Source organism: Ictalurus furcatus, chromosome 17 (assembly GCF_023375685.1).
Source record: "Ictalurus furcatus strain D&B chromosome 17, Billie_1.0, whole genome shotgun sequence".
Classification (NCBI taxonomy): Eukaryota; Metazoa; Chordata; class Actinopteri; order Siluriformes; family Ictaluridae; genus Ictalurus; species Ictalurus furcatus.
In genome coordinates, this window is record NC_071271.1 from 20701879 (window position 1) to 20723833 (window position 21955).

The 21955-nt window shown below is 37.1% G+C and overlaps 1 protein-coding gene and 1 long non-coding RNA gene across 2 annotated transcripts in view; one reads left to right on the forward strand and one right to left on the reverse strand.

Annotated features, from left to right (window-relative positions):
- nphs1 (NPHS1 adhesion molecule, nephrin) overlaps positions 1-18270 on the forward strand; it is a 150843-nt gene extending 132573 nt beyond the window's left edge. Inside the window, exons 24-30 of the mRNA XM_053647328.1 lie at positions 5182-5292; positions 5773-5815; positions 10256-10370; positions 13573-13648; positions 13774-13928; positions 15250-15355; positions 17768-18270. Coding sequence (XP_053503303.1) covers positions 5182-5292; positions 5773-5815; positions 10256-10370; positions 13573-13648; positions 13774-13928; positions 15250-15355; positions 17768-17832 — 671 coding nt within the window. The 3' untranslated portion in view covers positions 17833-18270. The remainder of the gene's footprint in view (positions 1-5181; positions 5293-5772; positions 5816-10255; positions 10371-13572; positions 13649-13773; positions 13929-15249; positions 15356-17767) is intronic.
- LOC128621513 (uncharacterized) overlaps positions 1-21955 on the reverse strand; it is a 67010-nt gene that overhangs the window by 19665 nt on the left and 25390 nt on the right. The gene's annotated exons all lie outside the window — the stretch shown is intronic.

The following is a 21955-nucleotide window of genomic DNA, read 5'->3' on the forward strand; positions in this document are numbered from 1 at the left end:
CTGTTCACTATTTAGCATTTGGCTCAGGGCATCTCTTTAAATATATTAATACAGTCATAAAATACTACTTAAATACACGATATATCTATTTTATTCTCAAACAATTGTAATAATATATAAATATAAAATATATTTTACAATGTCCACAAATTTTCATTTAGTAAAATACATTTTTTTAATATTGTTCCATTTATATGTGTGACGGTACAGAGACATGATGAAACACTGTAATAAGGAAAAGTGTAACATATTGCTAATACCCCAGAGAGCCTAAATCTTTCTAATTAGGTTAATGTCGTTCTTGTAGCACAGAATTTGTGACTTTTATATGGACTTCTGCAGAATTTATTCTCTTTCAGTGTAAAGTGGGTGCAACTGACAGGAACTACTTATTATGACCTGATGCATATAAAAAATAAACATTTTACAATAGTAAGTAGGGCAAATATGCCAAAGATACCATTGTCCACAGAGTATTCAGTAAAACTGCAAACTGACTAAGACCAAAAATCAAGAACGAATTCAGACACAGCTTCTGCATCCCTTCTTGAATGGCCTCTATGAGTTGGAGCAACCTAAAGAACAAAAGCAAACTAGCAAGAAAAACAAACTAGGAAATGAAAAAACTAACTAGTGAAAAAAAGTAAACTAGCAAAGGGAAGCAACCTAGAGAGGGAAAGCAAACTTGCAAGGGAAACCAAACTAGCGAGGAAAAGCAAACTAGTAAGTGAAATACTAGCAAAGGATTCCAAATGACTGAGCTAAAGCAAACTAGTGAGTGAAAGCCAACTAGCTACTGAAAGCTAATCAGCATGTATAAGCAAACTAGCAAGTGAAATGCAATCTAGTGAAGGAAAGCAACCAAGAGAGCAAAAGCAAACTAGTAATCAAAAGTAAACTAGTGATTAAAAGCAAACACGCTAGTGAAAGTGAACTAGCAAGTGAAGTTAAATCATTGAGCAAATGCAAACTATCAAAGTAAAAGCAAACTAATGACCTAAAGCAAACAAACAAGAGCAAATTAGCAAGTGACAATCTAGGGGTGCATCTCAACCAGCTCCGTAGTGAATCTGTATATTGTGTACATGAGTTCAGGCACAAGTAAGGACCCTGGCTCACTACACATTGGGACACTGATAACTGAATTTCTGGTGACATGACTATGTAATCGTGTTGTAAAATGTCACCAAAAATGAAAAATATGTAAGTTTTATGTCATATAAATTTGTTAGCTTAATCACATGCATTTTTGTCATAATGTCAAGCAAGATCACAGGCAAGATAGAGGATTTTTTTTTTTTTTTAAATCATTAAACGCTTAAAAATCGTTAGACTCAAACAAACTGTACATAGAACATCAAATAAACTTTAAAATTCGCTACTGTAAGTAATAATTTGATAGCTACAACAACAAGCTGCTTACATTTGTAGCCGGAAGTTGACTGAGACTTCGTCCCACATTTTTTTCAAGCTGAGATGCTTCAGAAAATGTAACGTCATTTCCAGTAAGGGAACATAGTGAGCATCGATGCTCCCTGGGTTTTGCAGTGCATTGTGGGGTTGTTTTTTTTTTTGGGAACGAACATTCCAGTGCACTGGAAGGATTTTGTGATTGTGACAGCCCTTAAAACAGCCGACTCCCTGATCAGTGCCCTGACTACTGAACTAGGATGATGGGTGAGACATACCCTAGTAAAGGAAAGCAAACAAGTAAGCAAAATGAAAACTAGCAATGCATAGCAAAGAAGCTAGTTAAAACAAGCTACCAAAGCAAAAAATAACAAAAAATATAGCCTACTGTAATAATTCTATAAGTGAGGTCGGCTGAAGAATTCCACACTTACTGAACCTGACTTACTGTGTTTGGTTCTGTTTGAGTCGTGAAGCAGACTGGGCTGTAGAAATAAGCATGCTCATCAGAACATTACACCACATCAGGATAGTTCTAAGATTCATCTGGTCAGTGAGGTCTGTGTTTAACTTGGATGGACACGCAGTATAAAACTAAACCGGTACAAAAATCTTTCATACTATATCCCCTAGGACTTGGTGTCATGCTGTAGTAGCCTAAATAATGCTGCCGTAAGCATGAGTGGCCACTTTTGAAGATATAAAATCAGACAACCAAAAAATTATCATCATAACCTAAAGGTTTCATATCATTACAGATTTTTAAAATGTGTTATTTTGACCCGAATAGAACATAAAATGTAGGCACCCATTACAGATTTCTCTTCATCTCTGAGTTTATATGAGGCTTGAACAGTTTTAGGAAATGCTCTGTGCATCTTTGAGGGTCTTGTATTTTACATAAACATTTTCTATTTTGTATTTTACATAAATATAGCTTATGGGTGTCTGTTTTTAGCAAATCTACAATGCTGTTAAGTGTCACTCAGAAGTGATAAACTCTGTTTGAGCTGCATCTGCGAGAGCACTCGCAATCTGCACTTTAATGTGTGACAGTGATGATCCATTGACAAGTCGGATAAAAGAATGCCACTGCAGCTGTCATGAAACCATCACAAATGTCAGCGTAAACAACAACTGTTTTTATTTTAGTTACCAAACATTAATAGTGATATCTGTTAGACAATATAACATCATTTTTGGCATTGATGAATGTGTCTTTTTGATTATAGACATAACTTTTGAGAAGTATTGGGGACAAGAATGATAGGGTGCAAAAAAAATGTCAAACAAATCTGCACCACAGCATTTAAATCCAAAACAGCTTTAAACCGTTCACAAAATGAGAGAATTATGGATGCGTTGGAGGTCTTTTAAAAATTTAGATAACATGGCCACACTAACACTGCAAATATGGCTTAAGTGATATTTATAGAATGTGCTTGGATCATTCTATTCGACAAGCTAGTACATTTAAAATAAATAAATAAATAAATAAATGAAATGTCCCCAGCAGTAAGTTATGCCTTACATCGGAATTCATGCAAACACTGGTGCTAGGCAACTAAAATGGGGAAAATGGAGGGTAGGCATCACGGATGTTAGGTAGTTACCATGACAAAATATTTGCTAGTTGTCAGTTAAACCAAGCCAAAATTGCAGAGAATGTCAACATTTTCCTAATACATGTTGGTTACTTAACTGAAAATATTCACAACCATGTGTACCAAGTTGTTTGTACCCATCTCAGCTTTATAATAGATTCTAATTGCATGTCCAGTAAACTTTTCTGATGTTTCTGGACTGTCACAATCACCACAAGCGAATGTTGTCTACTGTAATTAAAAGTTTCTTGATTTGGGAAGGACATACAGTATTTACTTTCAAACATAATTTGCTTGCTTTGTCATATAGAAGATACAAAACTTGCTAGAAATTTCCACAAGGTGTCTGGTTCATGGGCTAAATAAAGTACATGTAATGGCATTAAATGTTACACCCCTATTAAGTACAAAACTACCATATGTAGGAGGATGTACAGGTTGGTGCAGTTTATTTGCACTTCTCATCCTCATACAAATGCAATCGAGGGAGTATTGTGCAAAACGTGAGAAGTTGGCATGGAAAAAACAGTGGTGCGATAATAAGTGTGCCCGATTATGCACTTGCTGTTCCGATTTTGTCCGCCTCCTAGAAGCAGGTGTAAATTAGTGCCATGCATGTTGCTTGGAGCTATATAACTTTTGAACTAGCAGGGTGCGTTATTATTTTTGTTATTCTCACAGATTTTAGAATCTTAGTGAAAGCATTGTTTAGGAGCATTGTGTACATTAATAGTGTCACAAGCGTATACATCAGACTTTTTTTTTTTTTACATTGCAGATTTTCTAAATGTTATAGGAGCCACAGTTAGGTTCCTCATGTACATACTGTACATCTGGCCTTCAGTATTTAATGCTGCAATTAAAGTGTAACAGTAGTCATATTAAGGAACGCATACAGTACATGAGTTCAACCACACTGAAAGCTTCCAACATTGTGTAAAAAACAAACAAACAAAAAAAAAACAACTCAGAGCAATAATAAGGTTTTGACCACAGAAGTGCTTGATACCACAAGAGTAAGCCATTCATATGGGATTTGATCAAACACAAAATCCTAATCTACACTATATGGCCTGGTATTCACAACCATAAGTGGGCCTTCCCCAAACTGTTGCAGCAATTTCCTAGAATGTCTCTGTACACTGTAGTATTAAATTTACCCCTGACTGGAACTAAGGGGCCCAAACATTTTCCAGCATGACAATGCCCCTGTGCACAAAGATGGATCTATAAACATATGGTTTGCCAGGGTTGGAGTGAAAGAATTTGATTGGCCTGCACAGGGCCCTGATATTAACCGCACTGAACACCTTTGGGATGTATTGGAATGCTGACTACACCCCATGCCTCCACACCTGGGGTGTGCTTGATCTGAGTAATGCTCTTGTTGCTCGACGAGCACAAATCCTCACAGCCACCCTCCAAAATCTAGTGCAAAATCTTCCCAGAAGAATGAAGGTTATTTTAACATCCGGGAAGGAAGGGGGGGGGGGGGGGGGTTTGGGCTAAATCTGGAATGGAATTTTCAACAAGCACATATACCTGTGATTGGTCAGGTTCTACCTCATATTTATACCCCTGTGAAACAGTAAGTCATATTTGAACAATTTCCTGTTCCTAGTCACCCAGGTGTACTTAAAAATAAATAAATAAATAAATAAAAAAGTAAAAATCAATGGGAATATATTTCAAAGATATATTTATTTTAAGCATCTATAGGGGTGCCAATATTTGCAGAGTATTTTTGTGAATTATTTGAACAAAATATACAAAGGTTAAACAATAAAGACAATTTTTCACAGCCCTCTTTTTGCTCATGTATCAAATATTAGTGGAGGGCACTGTACATACATTACTAAAGGATTCATAAATGCCCATTGTGTGTTAGGAATTACATGTATAAATTAAATACATGTTATAATGGTAATTCTGATCAATGAATGGTGTATGAACAGGATATTCAAATATCATTTCAGACAAGGACTTGTCAAACACTTAAAAGATGGACAGTTGTGAATAATGTATGCAGTGTGAAATAAGTCAAATTTAGCATTAATATTTAAATAAAATCAGTTCTTGCTGCTAGACTCAGACTTCATTAGATCTGTATTAAATGTTCAGATGTAATTATCTACTGTGTCAAACAGTTCTGCATTTCTTTGTTCAGTCCCAGCTATACCAATGTACGTGATCCCCATCCTCGTGGGAGTCTTCCTGCTGGGCAATGCCTTAGGCTTCTTTCTATTGGTCAGGTGGAAGAAGGGACGGAGTCTGAAAGGTAAAGAATGGAGGAGTTGACTTGTCACTTCTTCACTGCAGTGTGTTTAGACAGCATGTACTTTTTCTGCCAGCAAGTGTATAGCACTCAAAAGGAACAGCCTGTCTGCATCCTAATACGCATTTCCTCAGCAGCTGTCATTTCCGTTCTGTCTTCTTGCCTTTATCTTGCCCTATTGCTTTCGATCGAGCTTCTCTATTCTGTCTCTCTCTTTCAGTTTCACTCTGTCTTTATTCAACTCTCCATTTCCCTGAAATCATCATGCATTTCATTCCGTTTATTTTGTCTCTTTACTTATGCCCTCACCATTCTTGAATAAGTATTTTGTTTGAAAAAGTTTGCCAAATGTGATGTGATTTGTAGATATGAGTTGATAAATAGAAATTAAACATGTCAATGTGACCCGTTTTCATATAACAGCACAACATCCATGCATCTTATCCTCCCCTATTTTTATTCATCTCTTTTTTCCTCCTCCAGAGGGAGCATGCAGCTTTTCAGAGGGCAAGAGGAGTGATGAGGGGTGAGGCATGCTAGTCTTGTGATCATAGTTAAATACAGCTACTGTACAGCAGCAGTTACTAAATCCCAGTTTAGTAATGCTACAGCACTGTACAACATAACCATACACATGCATTAGTTGCAAATGTTTTATTTCCACCAACAAGACTTAAGAATTTCACTGCATTTCTACTGAGAAAAGAACAGAAAATTAAATCTAAAGGACGTTTTTGAATTCTGTCAACATTTACATTTAAATATTCCACTATTGGGATTGATATGTAAAAAAAAAAATAAAATAAAAAAAACATAATTCTTATAGGTAGTGTACAGAAATTGTTGGTGCTGAAGACAACATAATATAATATAATTGGCATGTATTTATGTGAAATTCAGGTTTTAAATGTCTGTCACATTAAATATAAGCTTACAAAGATGGGATGTGGGAAGGATCCTTTATGGTTTATGGCCAAGGGAAATAAAATATACATATTTTTCCTGTCACTGCAATCATTTGCATCATTTGCTTAGTTTACACTTTTATTTTTGACTACTGTTAAACTGCACTTCCCATCAACCCCAGCACATCACATGGCACTAATCACGCACTCCTGTTTAACTCTGATTTGCACCACTGTTTAAGTTATGTGCACCTAATTGTCATGCTTCTGTTCTGTTGATGTTGTGTCTGTTGCTTTGTCTGCCAAAGTCTTGCCCTTAGTCTGTATGGCTCATTGTTTTGTGTTAACATTTTAGTCGTAATTTGTACACCCTGCACAATAAGTCTGCACTTGCATCTGTTGCCTCTGAGAATTTGTGTTTTTTTTTTTTCTCTCTTTTTTTTTTTAACTTCACACTAAAGCACTTTGAGCTGCATTTTAATGAAAATTGCAATAGAAAGAAAATTATTTTATTATTATTATTATTATTATTACTACTACAGTAAAAGTCCTAGTATGAGAAACAAGAGCTAAAACTATTATGCTCTTTTATCTAACTTTTTTAGTATCTAAGTGCCATTATGCATTGCTATCCTAATAGATAACCAAGTGTTCTCAAAAAAAAAAAAAAAACACAAAAACATCCACATGAATTATACAGATTTCCAAGTTCTTGATGATTGGCCAGAAAGTGTTCCCTTTCAAAGGGAACTCAACGTTGTGTGAGATTCATTCTGTGGGAAGTGCCTTCGCGTGTGACCGGTATCTGAAGTCTGTGTAAAATCAAGCCTGTAAACCACATCAGCTTTTTTGTCTTCAGTGCAACCGTATGTCGGCTGTCTATGTGAGCATGCCAACAATTCTTCATTGCTCTCTATTTTCAAAAGAATATATATATATATATATATATATATATATATATATATATATATATATATATATATATATATATATATATATATAAATATATAACTTTTCTCTTCTGTCACTATCCTCTACAAAGAGAATGAGCTTTAGAAAGACATTTTTGTAAAGGCTGTGGGAGTTGAAAAAAAAATAAAAGAGGCACAATGAAGCAGCTCCGCTCTTGGCTCTCTCACTTCTTAGCTGAAGGGTGATGAGCTCTGGTATGGAGAGTCAATCCACCCTCTCTGAATCCAAGGAGCCAGAGGGGGAAGTCAGTGAGAAGGAGAGCACTCCCTCACACCACACAAAACTCCCCTTTTTCCCCGGAAGTGCACCAAGTCTCACTCTGGGGAGAGCTGTTTTTATAACCCCATGATGTTGGATTATTCGGCCATTGTAAGGGATAGACAGTATGGCTATTTTGCTATACAGAAAGTGGAGGAGATGCTTGCGGGCCACCTCTCTACGCTGATGGCAGCAAAATCAGGGGGCTTGCTTTGCCTTCCAGGCCGTGTAAGACCACCTCGGCGTTGGATGGCGAAGCCTATGCGGCAGCGGGTCTTGCTTGTGGGTCTTGGCATACAATAGCACTGTTGTCCACCTGCTGAATTGTGAGGGAGGCACAAAAGGTGAGTCTGGTGGCCCGCCTCCCCCCACAGAAGACCAGAGGGACTGGGTGGCCACAGCTGCAGCCTGCTATCAGGCCAAATTTAAAAACCTCAAGAAAAAGTATGCTTTCTCCAGTGCAGAAGACAAATTTTCTAGGGGTTATATGAGATTCGAATACGATGAGGGTGTGTCTATCCCCAACATGTGTAGGGCAATCCTATCAACATTGAGCAAGATAAAGTTAGGTCTGGGCATCCCCTCCAGTCTCTACGCAAGACGGTAATGTCAGACGCCTCCCTCATGGTCAGCCCTTATCTACTGTGGCATATAAATCACCTAGAGGTGTAGGCCGTACTCCTAGCACTGACATTCTTCTCCTCAGTTGATAGGTTGTCTAACATGTGTTAGACAATACAGCAGTGGTCTTATACATCAACTACCAGGGTTGGCTCCTTCTACAATTAGGGTCTATGTGGCCACCATTTAGGCCAGCCACGCCCCTATTGATGAAGCCTCTGCGGGGCAACATCCTCTAACATCGAGGTTTATACGTGGTGTCACTGGAAGATCTGTCAGGTTCCCCATTTGAGCCCTTAGAGTCAGCTTCAGAGACGCTTCTGACCCTAAAGGCTCTTTTGGCTGGCCCTGACATCTATGTTGCCCCTTCCTGCCTGCCTTTGCCCCAGGATTTGCCAAGGCCTCCCTATATACTAGGCCAGATTATTCCTAAGTGCCTATGTCTGCTGTCCAGCCAGTAGTGTTGCAGGCTTTCTTCCCTTCTCCATTCCTTACACTGGAATGAGGAAGATTGCACCTACTGTGTCCAGTGAGGGCTGCTTTTACTTACCCTCAACCAAGGTTGTAAAGACCATTTTAAATGCTAGGAACATCAGTGAGACCCAGTAAATTGCACAATGGCTACAGTCCTGGAGTTCTTACACTAATAGTAACTGCAAGGATGGCTCCTTCTACAATTAGGGTCTACGTGGCCGCAATTTCAGCCAACCATGCCCCTATTGATGGATCCTCTGTGACAGGCCATACCCTCAGTATGACAGTGTGGTTATACTTCTTCCCAGAGCATGAAGCTCACGCAACATTGGAGTTCCTTTTGAAAGGGAACGTCTGGGTTATGCATGTAACCCTGTTCCCTGCGAAGGGAACGGGATGTTGCATAGCTTTTTCATACTAGGGTATGCCTGTAAATTGCACCTGTGTTTCAGATAAAGGGAAGCTGATGATGTGATTTACAGGTGCCGTTTTATAGTTACACGATGCGCGTTATGCCACTTCACCTGACCACGGCAGGCATATAAATAGCCGTAATTTTACACAGATTTCAGATACCTTTCACATACGAGGGAGCTTCCCACAACAAGAAGCTCACGCATTGTCTAGTTCCCTTCTCAGGCAACAGGGTTACATGTGTAATTCAGATGTTTTCTATAACAGCAGCTCTGACAGGGCTATAAGCTGTTATTCAAACCACAAGTTTATATTAATGTCCTTGTTCTAATATGTTATTGTTTCTATAGTAACAAATGATTCAGAGGGACTTGTTTAGTGGACACACCACATAATCTAAGATTAATAATAAATTAATTAAAAAATTACACTATTAGGTTTCTGAAAAACCATAATCATAATCATTGATATTGTGAAGATTTGAGTGTCTGCACTTTGTAACAGTCAGTATGATTTCCAGCATGGGAACGTTTTCAGAACAGAAGACATTGCTTTGTCCAGTTTCTCAGTAACACGACAAGCTGCGTTTCTCATTATTTTAACTTTATGTGAGAGAAAAATATGCTGTAGAGTGAATGAGTGTTTATACCTGCTATAATGCAAGTGATAACATTAGCTAAATGTAAACAGTCAAAGTGCATCATGTACCATTCATAATTGCTAAATTAATAATTGAAGGTTGTTGTAGTATTTGAGGAAAAAAGAGGAATAAAACATTCAGTACATACTGTTATAAGAAAATAATCAACTTCAAGGTGGTAACAATAACTCATGTTCACATCACACTATCATCTTTTGATTATTTCCCTATAACACCATGCACCAGTGTTTTATTCCATAGTTAAAACTTAATTTACAATTCCATTTGACTAAAATCTTCAAAAATGTGTTTTGCATAAATGTTTATTGATTACGGAACAATCACCCTTAGACTTCCCTCACTAGTGAATTTAGATTCAATACATTTGACCTTTTATTTTTGTTTTCCCTGTAGTACAGGGAAACGTGTCAAAATTACATTCATGGCAATTGCATATATGATAAAATGGAATAATCCATTAAAGTCATCTTTAAACCATGGTGTTTATTTGGCTTGACTACTGTTAGAAAACGTTAGCTGTGTCAGACTGTGCCAACTTTGCTGTTCCACAGTAAAGCAGAAAAAAATGTTATAGCAGGTCAGAAGGAGCCTTCAAAATCAAACTTCTACTACTCAAAAATAAAGGTTTACAAGATGAGAAACATCTTGCCCTTTCACACAGGTCATCGGTGAGCAGCAGAGAACCGATCAATGTCTCAGCACAGCGAACCCTTCTCATCAACACAAGCTCAGAGCTGGATAGCAGCAGCAGCGGCGTCTACGAGAGTTACGGAGGGGTGAGGACCAGTTTGCATGGGAGAGGAAAGGGAATGAAAAAGATTGAAGAAAGGGCATGGGGAAACCCTGCCAAGTTATCCCTTTATGGAAAAATCAAATAAATTTCACATGTGGTCATTCTATTATGCAAGCTGTATAATCACACTTTTTTCCCCCATTACATTTGAAGGTGTGTTTCACTGTTATGCCCTGAAACTGCACAAGGCAATTCACGTAAACACATGACTTGTATGTGATATGCAAAAAATGAAATAATCATGTGTGAAATCCATCCATTTTCCTTACTGCTTATCCTACACAGGGTTGCAGGGGGAGCCTGGAGCCTATCTCGGGGAACTCAGGGAACAAGGCGGGGGGACACCCTGGATGGGGTGCCAACCCTTTGCTGGGCATAATTGCACACACACTTACACACCCATTCACACACTACGGACAATTTGGAAATGCCAATAAGCCTACAGCAGATGTCTTTGGACTGGGGGAGGAAACCGGAGTACCCAGAGGAAACCCCCAAAGCACGGGGAGAACATGAAAACTCTTAACCACTAAGCCACCATGCCCTCCATGTGAGAAATCACATGTGAAAAATAAAACCACATGTCCTGCACGTGTGGAAATAAATGAATCAAATTTTATATCAGATTTTTTGAAGCTACCATTTTTTAATTTCTCATGTCCACAGGCCTTATAATATTGCTGATGTGATTGGTCATGATTCTCTACTGCTGAATCTTCTGCTTCTTATTTCTCCCAATTTTTCTGCTCTCCAAACAAATTAAATCCGATATTAAAATCCATGTAATTTATCTTTTTTATTCAGATTGGATAAATTTTTCATGGAGTTATTATTACCAGAGCAACTCTGCGATTCTAGTCCCAACCGAATCAATCATGACAGTAATCATTATGGGCTGTGTGCGCCTGTGTTTGGAAAAAAAAAAGCCACTGGTTTTTACCTGCTATAAAATGACCTGTATAAAAATAAGTTCTGTAGTATTTACACAATGTGGTGCAAATTGATTGTTGGCAAAGATTCTACAGTATCCTTTGTGACATTGTATGCTATTAAGTACAACCCCAATTCCGAAAAGGGTGGGACAATATGGAAAATGCTAATAAAAACAAAGACAAAATGTATAAAGACAAGGTATTTGATGTTTTACCTAATCAACTGCATAGGTTTTTGAAGATAAACACTTATTTTTAAATTGATACATGTTCGGAACAGGGGCAATTTAGTGCTAATGTGACAAGTTGAAATAAGAAGGTGAAACAGGTGAGGCAATCATCTAATCATAGTATATAAGGAGCCTTCAAAAAAAGGCGTAGTTTTCCAAGAGCAAGTATGGGTCGAAACTCGACAGTCTGCCAACATATGCACCAGCGAATAATCCAACACTTTGAGAACAACATTCCCCAGATACAAATCAGTAGGATTTTGGGGATTTCATGTTCTACAGTGCACAATATAATTAAAAGATACAAGGAATCCGGTCAAATCTTGGTGTGTAAAGGGCAAGGCCGAAAACCACTTCTGAATGCATGTGATCTCCGATCCCTCAGACATCACTGTCTTAAAAACCGTCATGAGTCTGTAATGGATATCCTGACATGGGCTCGGGAATACTTTGGCAACACCATTCGCTGCTGCATCCACAGATGCAAATTAAAGCTTTACTATGCAAAGCAGAAGCCATACATCAACACTGTCCAACACTGTCTCATCTGAGATGGAGTACAGTGGAATCGTGTTTTGTGGTCCGACAAGTCAACATTTCAAATAGTTTTTGGACTAAACAGCCATCATGTTCTCTGGGCCAAAGAGGAAAATGACCATCCAAGCTGTTGTCAGCATCAGGTCCAAAGGCCAGCATCTGTCATTGTATGGGTGTGTGTCAGTGCACATGGCATGGGTAACTTGCACATCTGTGAGGGCAGCATTAATGCAGAAAGATATGTACACATTTTGGAGCAACATATGCTGCCATCCAGAGCAGGACAATGCAAAACCACATTTTCCCCGGATTACAAGCGCATGGTTATGTAAGCAGAGAGTGCAGGTGCTAGCATGTACAGTTGCGCAGATGAAGAAATCCATAATGGATGAATGGGGGAATGCATAATAAGGGAAATTCCGCTTGCTGAACTTTATCAATTGGTGTCTTCAGTGCCCAAACATTTATTAAGTGTTATTAGAAGAAAAAGTGATTTTACACAGTGGTAAACCATCAACTGTCCCACATATTTTGGAGTGGAATGCATTCATCAGATTTGAAATGAGTGTTTATTTTCAAAAATAATTTAAATTCACAAACATCATAAAACATCAAATAATGTATTAACAGTGTGTTTTCAATATAGTACATGGTCAATTGAATATTCAAATGACTTTATTTTTTTGCATTTTCCATACTATCCCAACTTTTTCAGAATTGGGGTTGTATATAGTCTGTCCTGCAAGCTTTTTTTTCTTCTGTCCAAACCAAGCTGAAACCATGTGCTTGTGTTCAGGTTAAAAAATTTCAAATAACAATATTCAGACAACATTCAAAATGTCTGGAAGCTATAGGAGTATTTTTGCAGGGCTAACATTGACCAGCCCTAGGTGCCCCAGCACCTGAAATTAATGCCCACCTGTCAGCCAATCAGAAATTTTCATAATTTATGACCACGGTGTAAAACATGTACTGTATACTAAGTCACATATCATGAGTATCACTCCTCATTTTTTTGATACTTGAAAACATGTTGGCTGAGGCTCTAAATCAAAGGGATATGAAAAACGAAGCAAATCACAGATCATAAAGAGTAAAGAAGTCCGGAAAACTAGACAATAAGAATTATGGGTTAAACTAGATGCTGAACATTTGTGCAAGACCTGCTACTTCTCTTTCTGTTATCTGAATTACTAGAAGAGATGACACATATTTAACAAATAAATAAGTAAACACAACCCATTTTTCCGAAAATGGGAAGAATGATTCCATAGATGTGACATTTTTTACTGGTGATATCGCAGCCTTAACATCATCACTTAATCTTCATACTAATGCTGAGAGTATGCATGTGTTTTGTAAGAATGTCCCTTGTACACTAGAGTTGCAGTAACACCCTAAGCTTAACAGCATTTTGCTAGTAAAATGTATAGTTGATAAAAATTTGATTTACTGATGATTATGTTCCATCATGTTCTTACCCTAGAGCGATCACTATTACTACCCCACTGAGGCCTACAGTTCTGCTCTTTATACCCATCTGGAGACACCAGAGAAGCATGGTAAGAACTCAGCACATTAGTTTATTCAGATCTTCATTTGTTTATCAACTATTAGTGGGATGTTCAACAGTCCAGGAAAAGTGAAATGTGCTTAACGATTTAGCATGTGCAATTTCCCCCTAAAGATAGCAGACACATTACAAACCCCATCAGCCACGATTATGAGGAAGTCAGGGACTTTGGGCCATACCAGGATCTCTTTGGGTCGAATCTCCCACCTGCAACAGCTCTGAATTTTAGAGCTGATGGATCAGGCCGGGTTCCAGCATTCAATTATGAGGTATGTCTGAACTAGCATTCATTTCAAAATACATTTCAGTGTCAAGTAGTCCCATATGTAGATATTCACACAAGCCCTAATTCGGTATTAGCATTGTTAGCATGTTCAGGTGATTTCACCTGCATACGATTGGTCCTTTAGTATGGACTTAATCCAGAGTAAATTGTGATGGAAGTTGGTGGGAGCATGTTAGAGTGCTATTTGAACATATGGATAATTCCCTTACCTCAAATGTAGTTGATTGGTCAAGACTTGTTTAGTGTCTAAAGCTTGCTTCTTTAGTTTTGCAAGGTAAAAATAGGCCCTTCAGGCTAACACTGTACAAACTACATGCATAAATCTTCACACACACACACACACACACACACACACCTCAAAGCATGTTGAGTTGTTCATTATTTCAGTTTTGCATATGTGGTTTCTGATACTTAGGGCATTCTGTTATCTTTAAATGGACATTACAGGGTAAAGCCATCTTGAAGCTAAATCTCTTTCTCAGCATTTCGTTAGATGGTGGAATTGTACATTAGAAATGATTCAGAGCCAAATGATATTGCAACAATATTACTTTTAAGTTTTATACATTCAATGTACAAATGGTATTACTGGGACCATTACCAAATCATATTTTTTGAGGCAAATATACTGAATAATTGAATTGAATTGAAAAAATATGCCAATTCTTAAAAATACACTTGTGGGTCAACTGAAATGATTGATTCTGGAAGTGAGAAGGCGCAGCACAGAAATGCATGTTCATCAACAGAACCTTCTTATTACTCAATAACTGGGCCTTACTTGGATGGAGGATGCATCTACAGTAGCATCAGAGAAGTTTGTCCAGGCTGATAATGACCCGGAATTTGAACAACTATGTTTAAATTTGGATTCAGTAGCATCCAAAAATGAGTCTTTATCAGCCTCTTTGGGCTTGCATACGTCGCTGTAAACTAGCTGTGTGGCATTTGCTTTAAAGGACAACAAAGTAACTGCAGGAGGATATCCTTCAGGAGTTGGTGGGATTGGGATTTGAAAAGAAAAAGTCATGCACACATCTAGAATTAAAAATATGATATGAAAGTGTTAGCATTTCATCAAGGCAAAAAAGTGCACCCTAACTAGTTGACATGTCCAATGTGGTGACTAATAAATGTATTAGTTTACTACTCTATGTAGAGTATAGTACACGATGATTAAAACATGCAAGTTACATATTAATAAACTGACTTCAAATGTCAAACAACAATACATTTAAAGTAAAGCAAATGCTGCCTAATCTTTTCCTTCAACTTGCCACTCTTCTTCCTTGTGTTTTCTCCAGCAGGGTAGATGGCTTGGTGCGGCTGATTTGGACCCAGCAAGTGGAGTTAACAATTCTATCACGTACAGACGCCGAAAGAGCTCAGACTTGCCCTTTGAACTGAGGGGTGAGCTGGTTTAAGAGCTCACAAAATGCTAGAATACGCTTTAATAGGTCTGTACTTGGGGTGGCATCACACAAAGCATTTATCACTACTATATTTTTTCCTTCTTTATCTTTATTATATCTGACTAAGTTAATTTAGGTTATAGATACAAATGGATCGTTTTAGTTAGAGTATATATATATTTATATATACCCTCCACTAATATTGGCACCCTTGGTAAATCAGTAAAGAAGGCTGTGAAAATTGTCTTTATTGTTTAACCTTTTGTTAAAAAATTCACAATAGACTGTGCTCTCACAGATAAACAGTTGCAAATAAAACAGGTTTATATATATATATATATATATATATATATATATATATATATATATATATATATATATTAAATTTCAACAATTATTAGCACACTTTTTTCCTATAGCCACTACCCATTTTGTGAAGCTCAACAACCTTTTGCCTGTCATGTATTGGAGGCTGAGATGGAAGCAAGTGCAGGTTAATAGTTTAATCCAAGAAGTACAAGTCCAAAAGACCAGGCAGAAATCAATAAACAAAGACAGGCAGAGGTCAGGTGATCAGGCAAACACTCCAAACAAGGCAACGCGAAAAGAAGAGGTCGAAAACAAGAACAAAGTCAAAACCAGATTCAACAAACAAGGTATCAAGGCTTGGTAATGGCAGAAAGAAAATGCCCCTTAGCATATACTTCGCAAAGTGTGAATGCATTGAAAGTGTTTTTAAACTGTGGTTGTGATCGTGCTGTGAATTGGATGCAGGTGAGTGTGATTAGAATGAAGGTGAATATTCTGGGAATTGCGGTCTATGTTGGCCATGTTTGTAGGCTGCAGTGCAGGATGGGAAATGTAGTCATTGGTTTGCTGTGATATGACATTCCCGCACATCACAGCTACATTCCTTGATCTTACCCATTGTTATGAATGACTAAGGGAGTTTGGCCTATGTGTTACCTCATATTTATACCCCTGTGAAACAGGAAGTCATGGTTGAACAATTCCCTGTTCCTAGTCACCCAGGTATACTAAAAAAAATTAAACATCAATGGGAATATACTTCAAATAAATTTTTCTCATATGAATTCATAGGGGTGCCAATAATTGTTGCACACCTATATTTAACAAAGGTTTTTTTTTTTGATAAACCTGTGTTGTATTTGCAATTGTTTGATATCCATGAGCACAGAGTATGTTTGTGTTTTTTTTTTTTTTTTTTTTAACAAAAGACAAAAAGGTTAAAGTATTCTTTACAGCTTTCTTTGCTCATATAAACCATGGGTGCCAATATTAGTGGAGGGCACTAATAAATATATCTCCTGATTTACCCATCCTAATTTCTTCTGTTTTTGCGTATATCTCCTAATTTTTCACAGCACTGTGTATAATGGTGACTATTATTATTATTATTATTATTATTATTATTATTATTATTATTGGTCAAAAAATTACTATTGAAATTGAATATTTAAATTTTTGTTTTTTGTGTCTGAAAGCTGAGTAACTGAGAAGTTTGCAAAAGACACCTCTATGTTGCATACCTATACTCTACTGAAAAACAAGATTTTAAAAAAATTCAATGGTTTTGACATTTTGTTACTAACACAGCAGTCTATGTTTCTGCAAGTTCGTACTTTGAGGTCTGTAGTCACATTGTTGTCTGGGAAAACTGAGAGGATGGCCTGATACAAAAGCCATGTTGAAGGTGAACATTTCAGGGCCAAACTGTGTGATTCCTGGAAGTAAACAATGCGGTCATTTCTATACCCTTATCTTATTCCCTTATCTTTTCACATGCCGTATTGGTACTGGTATCCTTCATACCAGACTGGTTACACAATATTGGAAGGAAATAACATTACAAGGAAAGGTACATGGAAAAAAAATTCTCAGCATACAGTACCTGAGGCATTGTATGAATAGTTAGAAAAGGATAATAGCTCAATAACATAAGAAAATTAATAGGCGATGAAAGGTGAAATGGGGAAAAAAAGCCTACAACAAATAGTATTAAAAGCACTAAAGCATTAAAAACACTACAATGTCTGGTCTGTAATTATGTATTCATTTTTCATTAAAAAAATGTTCTTTGTAAAAATAGTCTACTTTCTAATTGTAGTTATGACACCATTCCTAAAAACCTTGTATCATAGAATGTCACGTTCTATTGTGTATACTGTATAATGAGGTGTGATGATCAGTATTATTTAATGATCATAGTTTTTCACTGTTTGTGAACATTTGTCATTTTACATGTAATCAGATATGAGGTTACATACATATAATAGTCTGAAATAAAAAGTAACATTCTAAACTTTCATCTCTTTATTTGAAAGTAGAAACATAATTAAAAGGAATAATATGCCACATTGTATTATAACATTTATTCATTTATCTTCAGTAACCTCTTCATCCTGGTCAGGGTCACATTGGATCTGGAGCCTAACCCAGGAACACTGGGCCTAAGGCAATAATACACCGTGGATGGGATGCCAGTCCATCACACTGCACCTTGCACACACAAGCCCACACACATCCACACCTGGACTCGTTTAAAATCACCAGTCTGCCTACATGCATGAGAAGAAACCTGGAACCTGGAAGAAATCCACATGGGCACGGGGAGAACGTGCAGAACTCTACACAAACCATAACCGTAATTTGTAAGCATTTCTCGTTTTGGCGTGATGCCTGACTGGTAGACAGTCTGCTGTTTATCATTAAATGAGTGTGGCATTGTGGTTTTCAAGCAAGAGCTGCATCTGGGCCTCTAATCCTGTTTTCTTAAAATTTGCTGCAGATTTGGAAAGAATCCAATGGTGATTATTTCTAGTTACTAACCAATATAATTCTGTCTCAAGCATCCTTTCTTTTTAGCTATTTCTCTGAGGCTTTTAATTTTAATTTTTCTCTGGGTGTCAGTACAGCATGGCTTTGCTCAAAAGATTATAGTCAAATACTCATACAAGGACCATTAGATTAATTTGACATATTTAAAAAAAATAAATAAATAAATAAATAAATAAATAAATAAATAAATGGTGGTAATTAATCTGAGCAGTGAGACAGCAATTAAAAAGCGGAGCAATGGAGGAGAAAGATGGGAAATAAAAACTCTGACAAGTGTTGTGTTTGTGGCCTGATTCTCTGCAAATTGTAGTTTTGTAATGTACTGTGTTATTTGTATTTATATAATTTACTAATTTGGCAGGCATGTCATCTGTCATGCATTTCAATAAAACATATTTAGACAGTTTTAGTCATTTTGCTTGATATTAACTAAGCACTAATTTCATGTTTGTATAACAATTACCAGCATCAATACTCATTACACAGAACTTGTGGGATTGTACAATACTGCATGAGCAATAGTGTTTAAGCTGCTTACCCATGCTTTTAAATAAACCCCAGACTTCAGTGCACTTTGTTAATATTTACAGGATTTATAACCTGAATTTCCTTGCTAATATAATGACAGAAAAAGTCCCAAGCACTGTCATAGCTGGCAATTTGCTCATCTAATAAGAATCACCATGCCATATGTGGTGTGTTATTTCCCTGGTGGATATTAGACTAAAAATAGATAAACTTTTAAAGTCTTTAAGTAGATTAGAACAAGCATCCTTAGAGATTAGGATACAGAGCTAATTTGCTACAAACTCTTACAGCGATGTGATAAACTGACATTGTTGAAAGTGTGTCCGTGTGTGTGAACCTGTTATGTTACCAACAATTCAGAAACATCTGGATTCAGACACTTGGTACATGTGTGTAATTGAAACTGACATGAAAGTAGTGTTTGTTCAATGTCCTGAAACCACATAACATTTTATTACAGGCAGTTAACACCCAGTAATACAGTTACAGCACAATAGACCTACACTGGTGTGCTGACCCGCATTCAAGCTCTGACCTCATCATTAGGACGCCATTCATGGTTTCCATTACTTTTTCTTTCTTTTTTTTTTTTTTTAAATGGAAGATTCATAATGTAGTTTGTTTGGTTATTAATTTGATCAATATCATTGAGGTTATCCTTTATTAAGGGCTTTAACATTTTCAGAAATATATAAATTCCTGGTATATATTTTATATTCATAAATTTGAACAAGCCAGGGGTGCTGGTGACAAGGAAAAACTCCCTGAGATGATAGAAGGGAAAAACCTTGGGGAGGAACCAGACTCAAGAGGGAACCTGTCCTCATGTGGGTGACACAGGATTGTGTGATTGTAAATCATTTCTCTTCTATAACTGTTAAATATATAGTGAAAAAATTCTAATCATTTGTGTCTCTGTAGATAAACCACTGGTTTATATACTGTATATTATATATTTAGCTGGCATGTCTGGATTAAGACCACACAGGACTTTGGGGCTTTGGAGCTTAGTGTGCCTTACCAGTACATCTTTTTTTATTTCATATATTTTTATAGGTGTTTGAAATCCCTGGCTTTAAAAAGGTCACATTCCAGGGACATACACATCCTATAGCTGGCTTAGTCTTTCCTGTCCTATACATTAGCTGACAACAAATAGTTTTTCATTTACATTTAGCAGATGCCCTTATCCAGAGGGACTTACTTTTCATTTATACATCTGAGCAGTTGATAGTTAAGGGCCTTGCTCAAAAGCACAACAGTGGCAGTTTGTCAGTGCTGGGGTTTGAACTCATAACCTTCTGCTCAGTAGCCCAATGCCTTAGGCACTGAGCTACCACTGCATTTCCTTACGCGTTGTTAATGGGCAAGGTAATTTCCGAGGACTATTGCTGCATTCAAGGCATGTTGAAAACTGAGAAATTTCACTCGAACACCTGAGTGGGAAACTGGAGATTCTGGATGAATGCAAAAGAAATGTTGGGATATACATTATATGCTCAAAAGATTGTGGACACCTGACCATCGCACCCATATGTACTTTTTGAACAGTCCATTCCAGATTTAGTCCCTTATTTGCTGTTACAATAACTTCTGGGAAGGCTTCCACTAGACATTTGAGAGTGGCAGTGGTGATTTGCCAATTCAGCCACAAGAGCATTAGTGAGGTCAGGCACTGGTGTCAGGTGAGGAGGCCTGGAGTTCATCCAGTTCATTCAGTGGGGCTGAGGTCAGGGCTATGTGCAGGTCACTCTAGTTTTTCTCTTTCCAGCCTTGGCAAGCCATGTCTTTATGGACCTCAATTTGCGCATGGGGGCCTTGTCATGCTGGAACAGGTTCGGGCCCCTTAGTTTCAGTGAAGGGAAATCTTTGCCACAGCATACAAAAAGACATTCTATACAGTTGTGTGCTTCCAACGTTGTGGCAACAGTTTGTGGAAGAACCACATATGGTCAGGTGTCCACAAAAGTTTGGCCATATAATGTATATCCCAACATTTCATTTGCATGTGTTGTATTTTTACAGACTACTTTTTTTGCTCTCTTTTATCAGAGTTATTTCTGGACAACTGATACAAAAATATGTTTTGGTGGGTTGGAGTCACACTATAGGTAACAGTAAATGTAAAATTTAAATGTGTAAGAAAAAAAAAATAAACACACCTAATGAATTTCATTCCACATAATTGCAAGAAGTTCAAACACAGAATGAGAATCCTTTGGAACTTTTCCCATTTTGTGGGCGTCTACTGACAGGCATCTGAACAGACTGAAGTTGTATTTACTATTTCACCATCTGGCATGTGCGATCGTCCAATGAGCACACGCGCACAGCTTTAATCCACATTTGGAAAAACATAGCTGTCTGTCATTACTCAATTTGAAAAGCGATATATCCATTGGGCCAAGAAACAAAATTAGGAAATTTCACTAATTATCTCATATTTAAATTTGAGACTGAACAAACACTTCACTTCTTACTTCAGAACACATTTTCCACACTCTCCAGCCAATTAACAGACCTCTTTAATCCGTACTTTACTTTAATCCCGCATTGCAGTACAATCTCCAACGCTACATTCAACTAGCTTTGAAATCAGAAAGTGACAAGAATCATGAACGTTCTGTCTGCACAAAATCAGCCTCAAACCGAGCCTCATATTAATTAACCATAGCTTATATATATATATATATATATATATATATATATATATATATATATATATATATATATATTTAAAAATAAAAGTATCTTATGTCATCATGCACCTTATAAACATCAACTGTAATTCACTGTACCTTATTCTTCACTAAACTACTTTTTTTTTCAGTTCAGTAATATATTTCAAGAAAGCTGTGTTTCTTTTTCATAATTGGGTCTTGTTAAAAGTAGGTACGGTATAATTATATTAATTTGATAGATAAAAACAATACAGATTCTAAGATCCTCTGATAAAACCAGTGAAAAGCATGGAATCTTAACACCAGTTGCAGTAAAAGAGAATTATATTTAAGGTAGTTAAGTGTTGTATGCATAATAATTGTATTTTTCTCATTTAGTCAGATGTACTATTAGTTAATAGGAAATAACTATCATGATGAGAAGGAGGGTGGGGCCAGGCTGTGAGGATGCACACCTGGAACAGAGTTGTCTAATCTAATCTAATGTGGGAGAGAGCGATACAGGAGCGACTGGACACACCAGAGGGGAA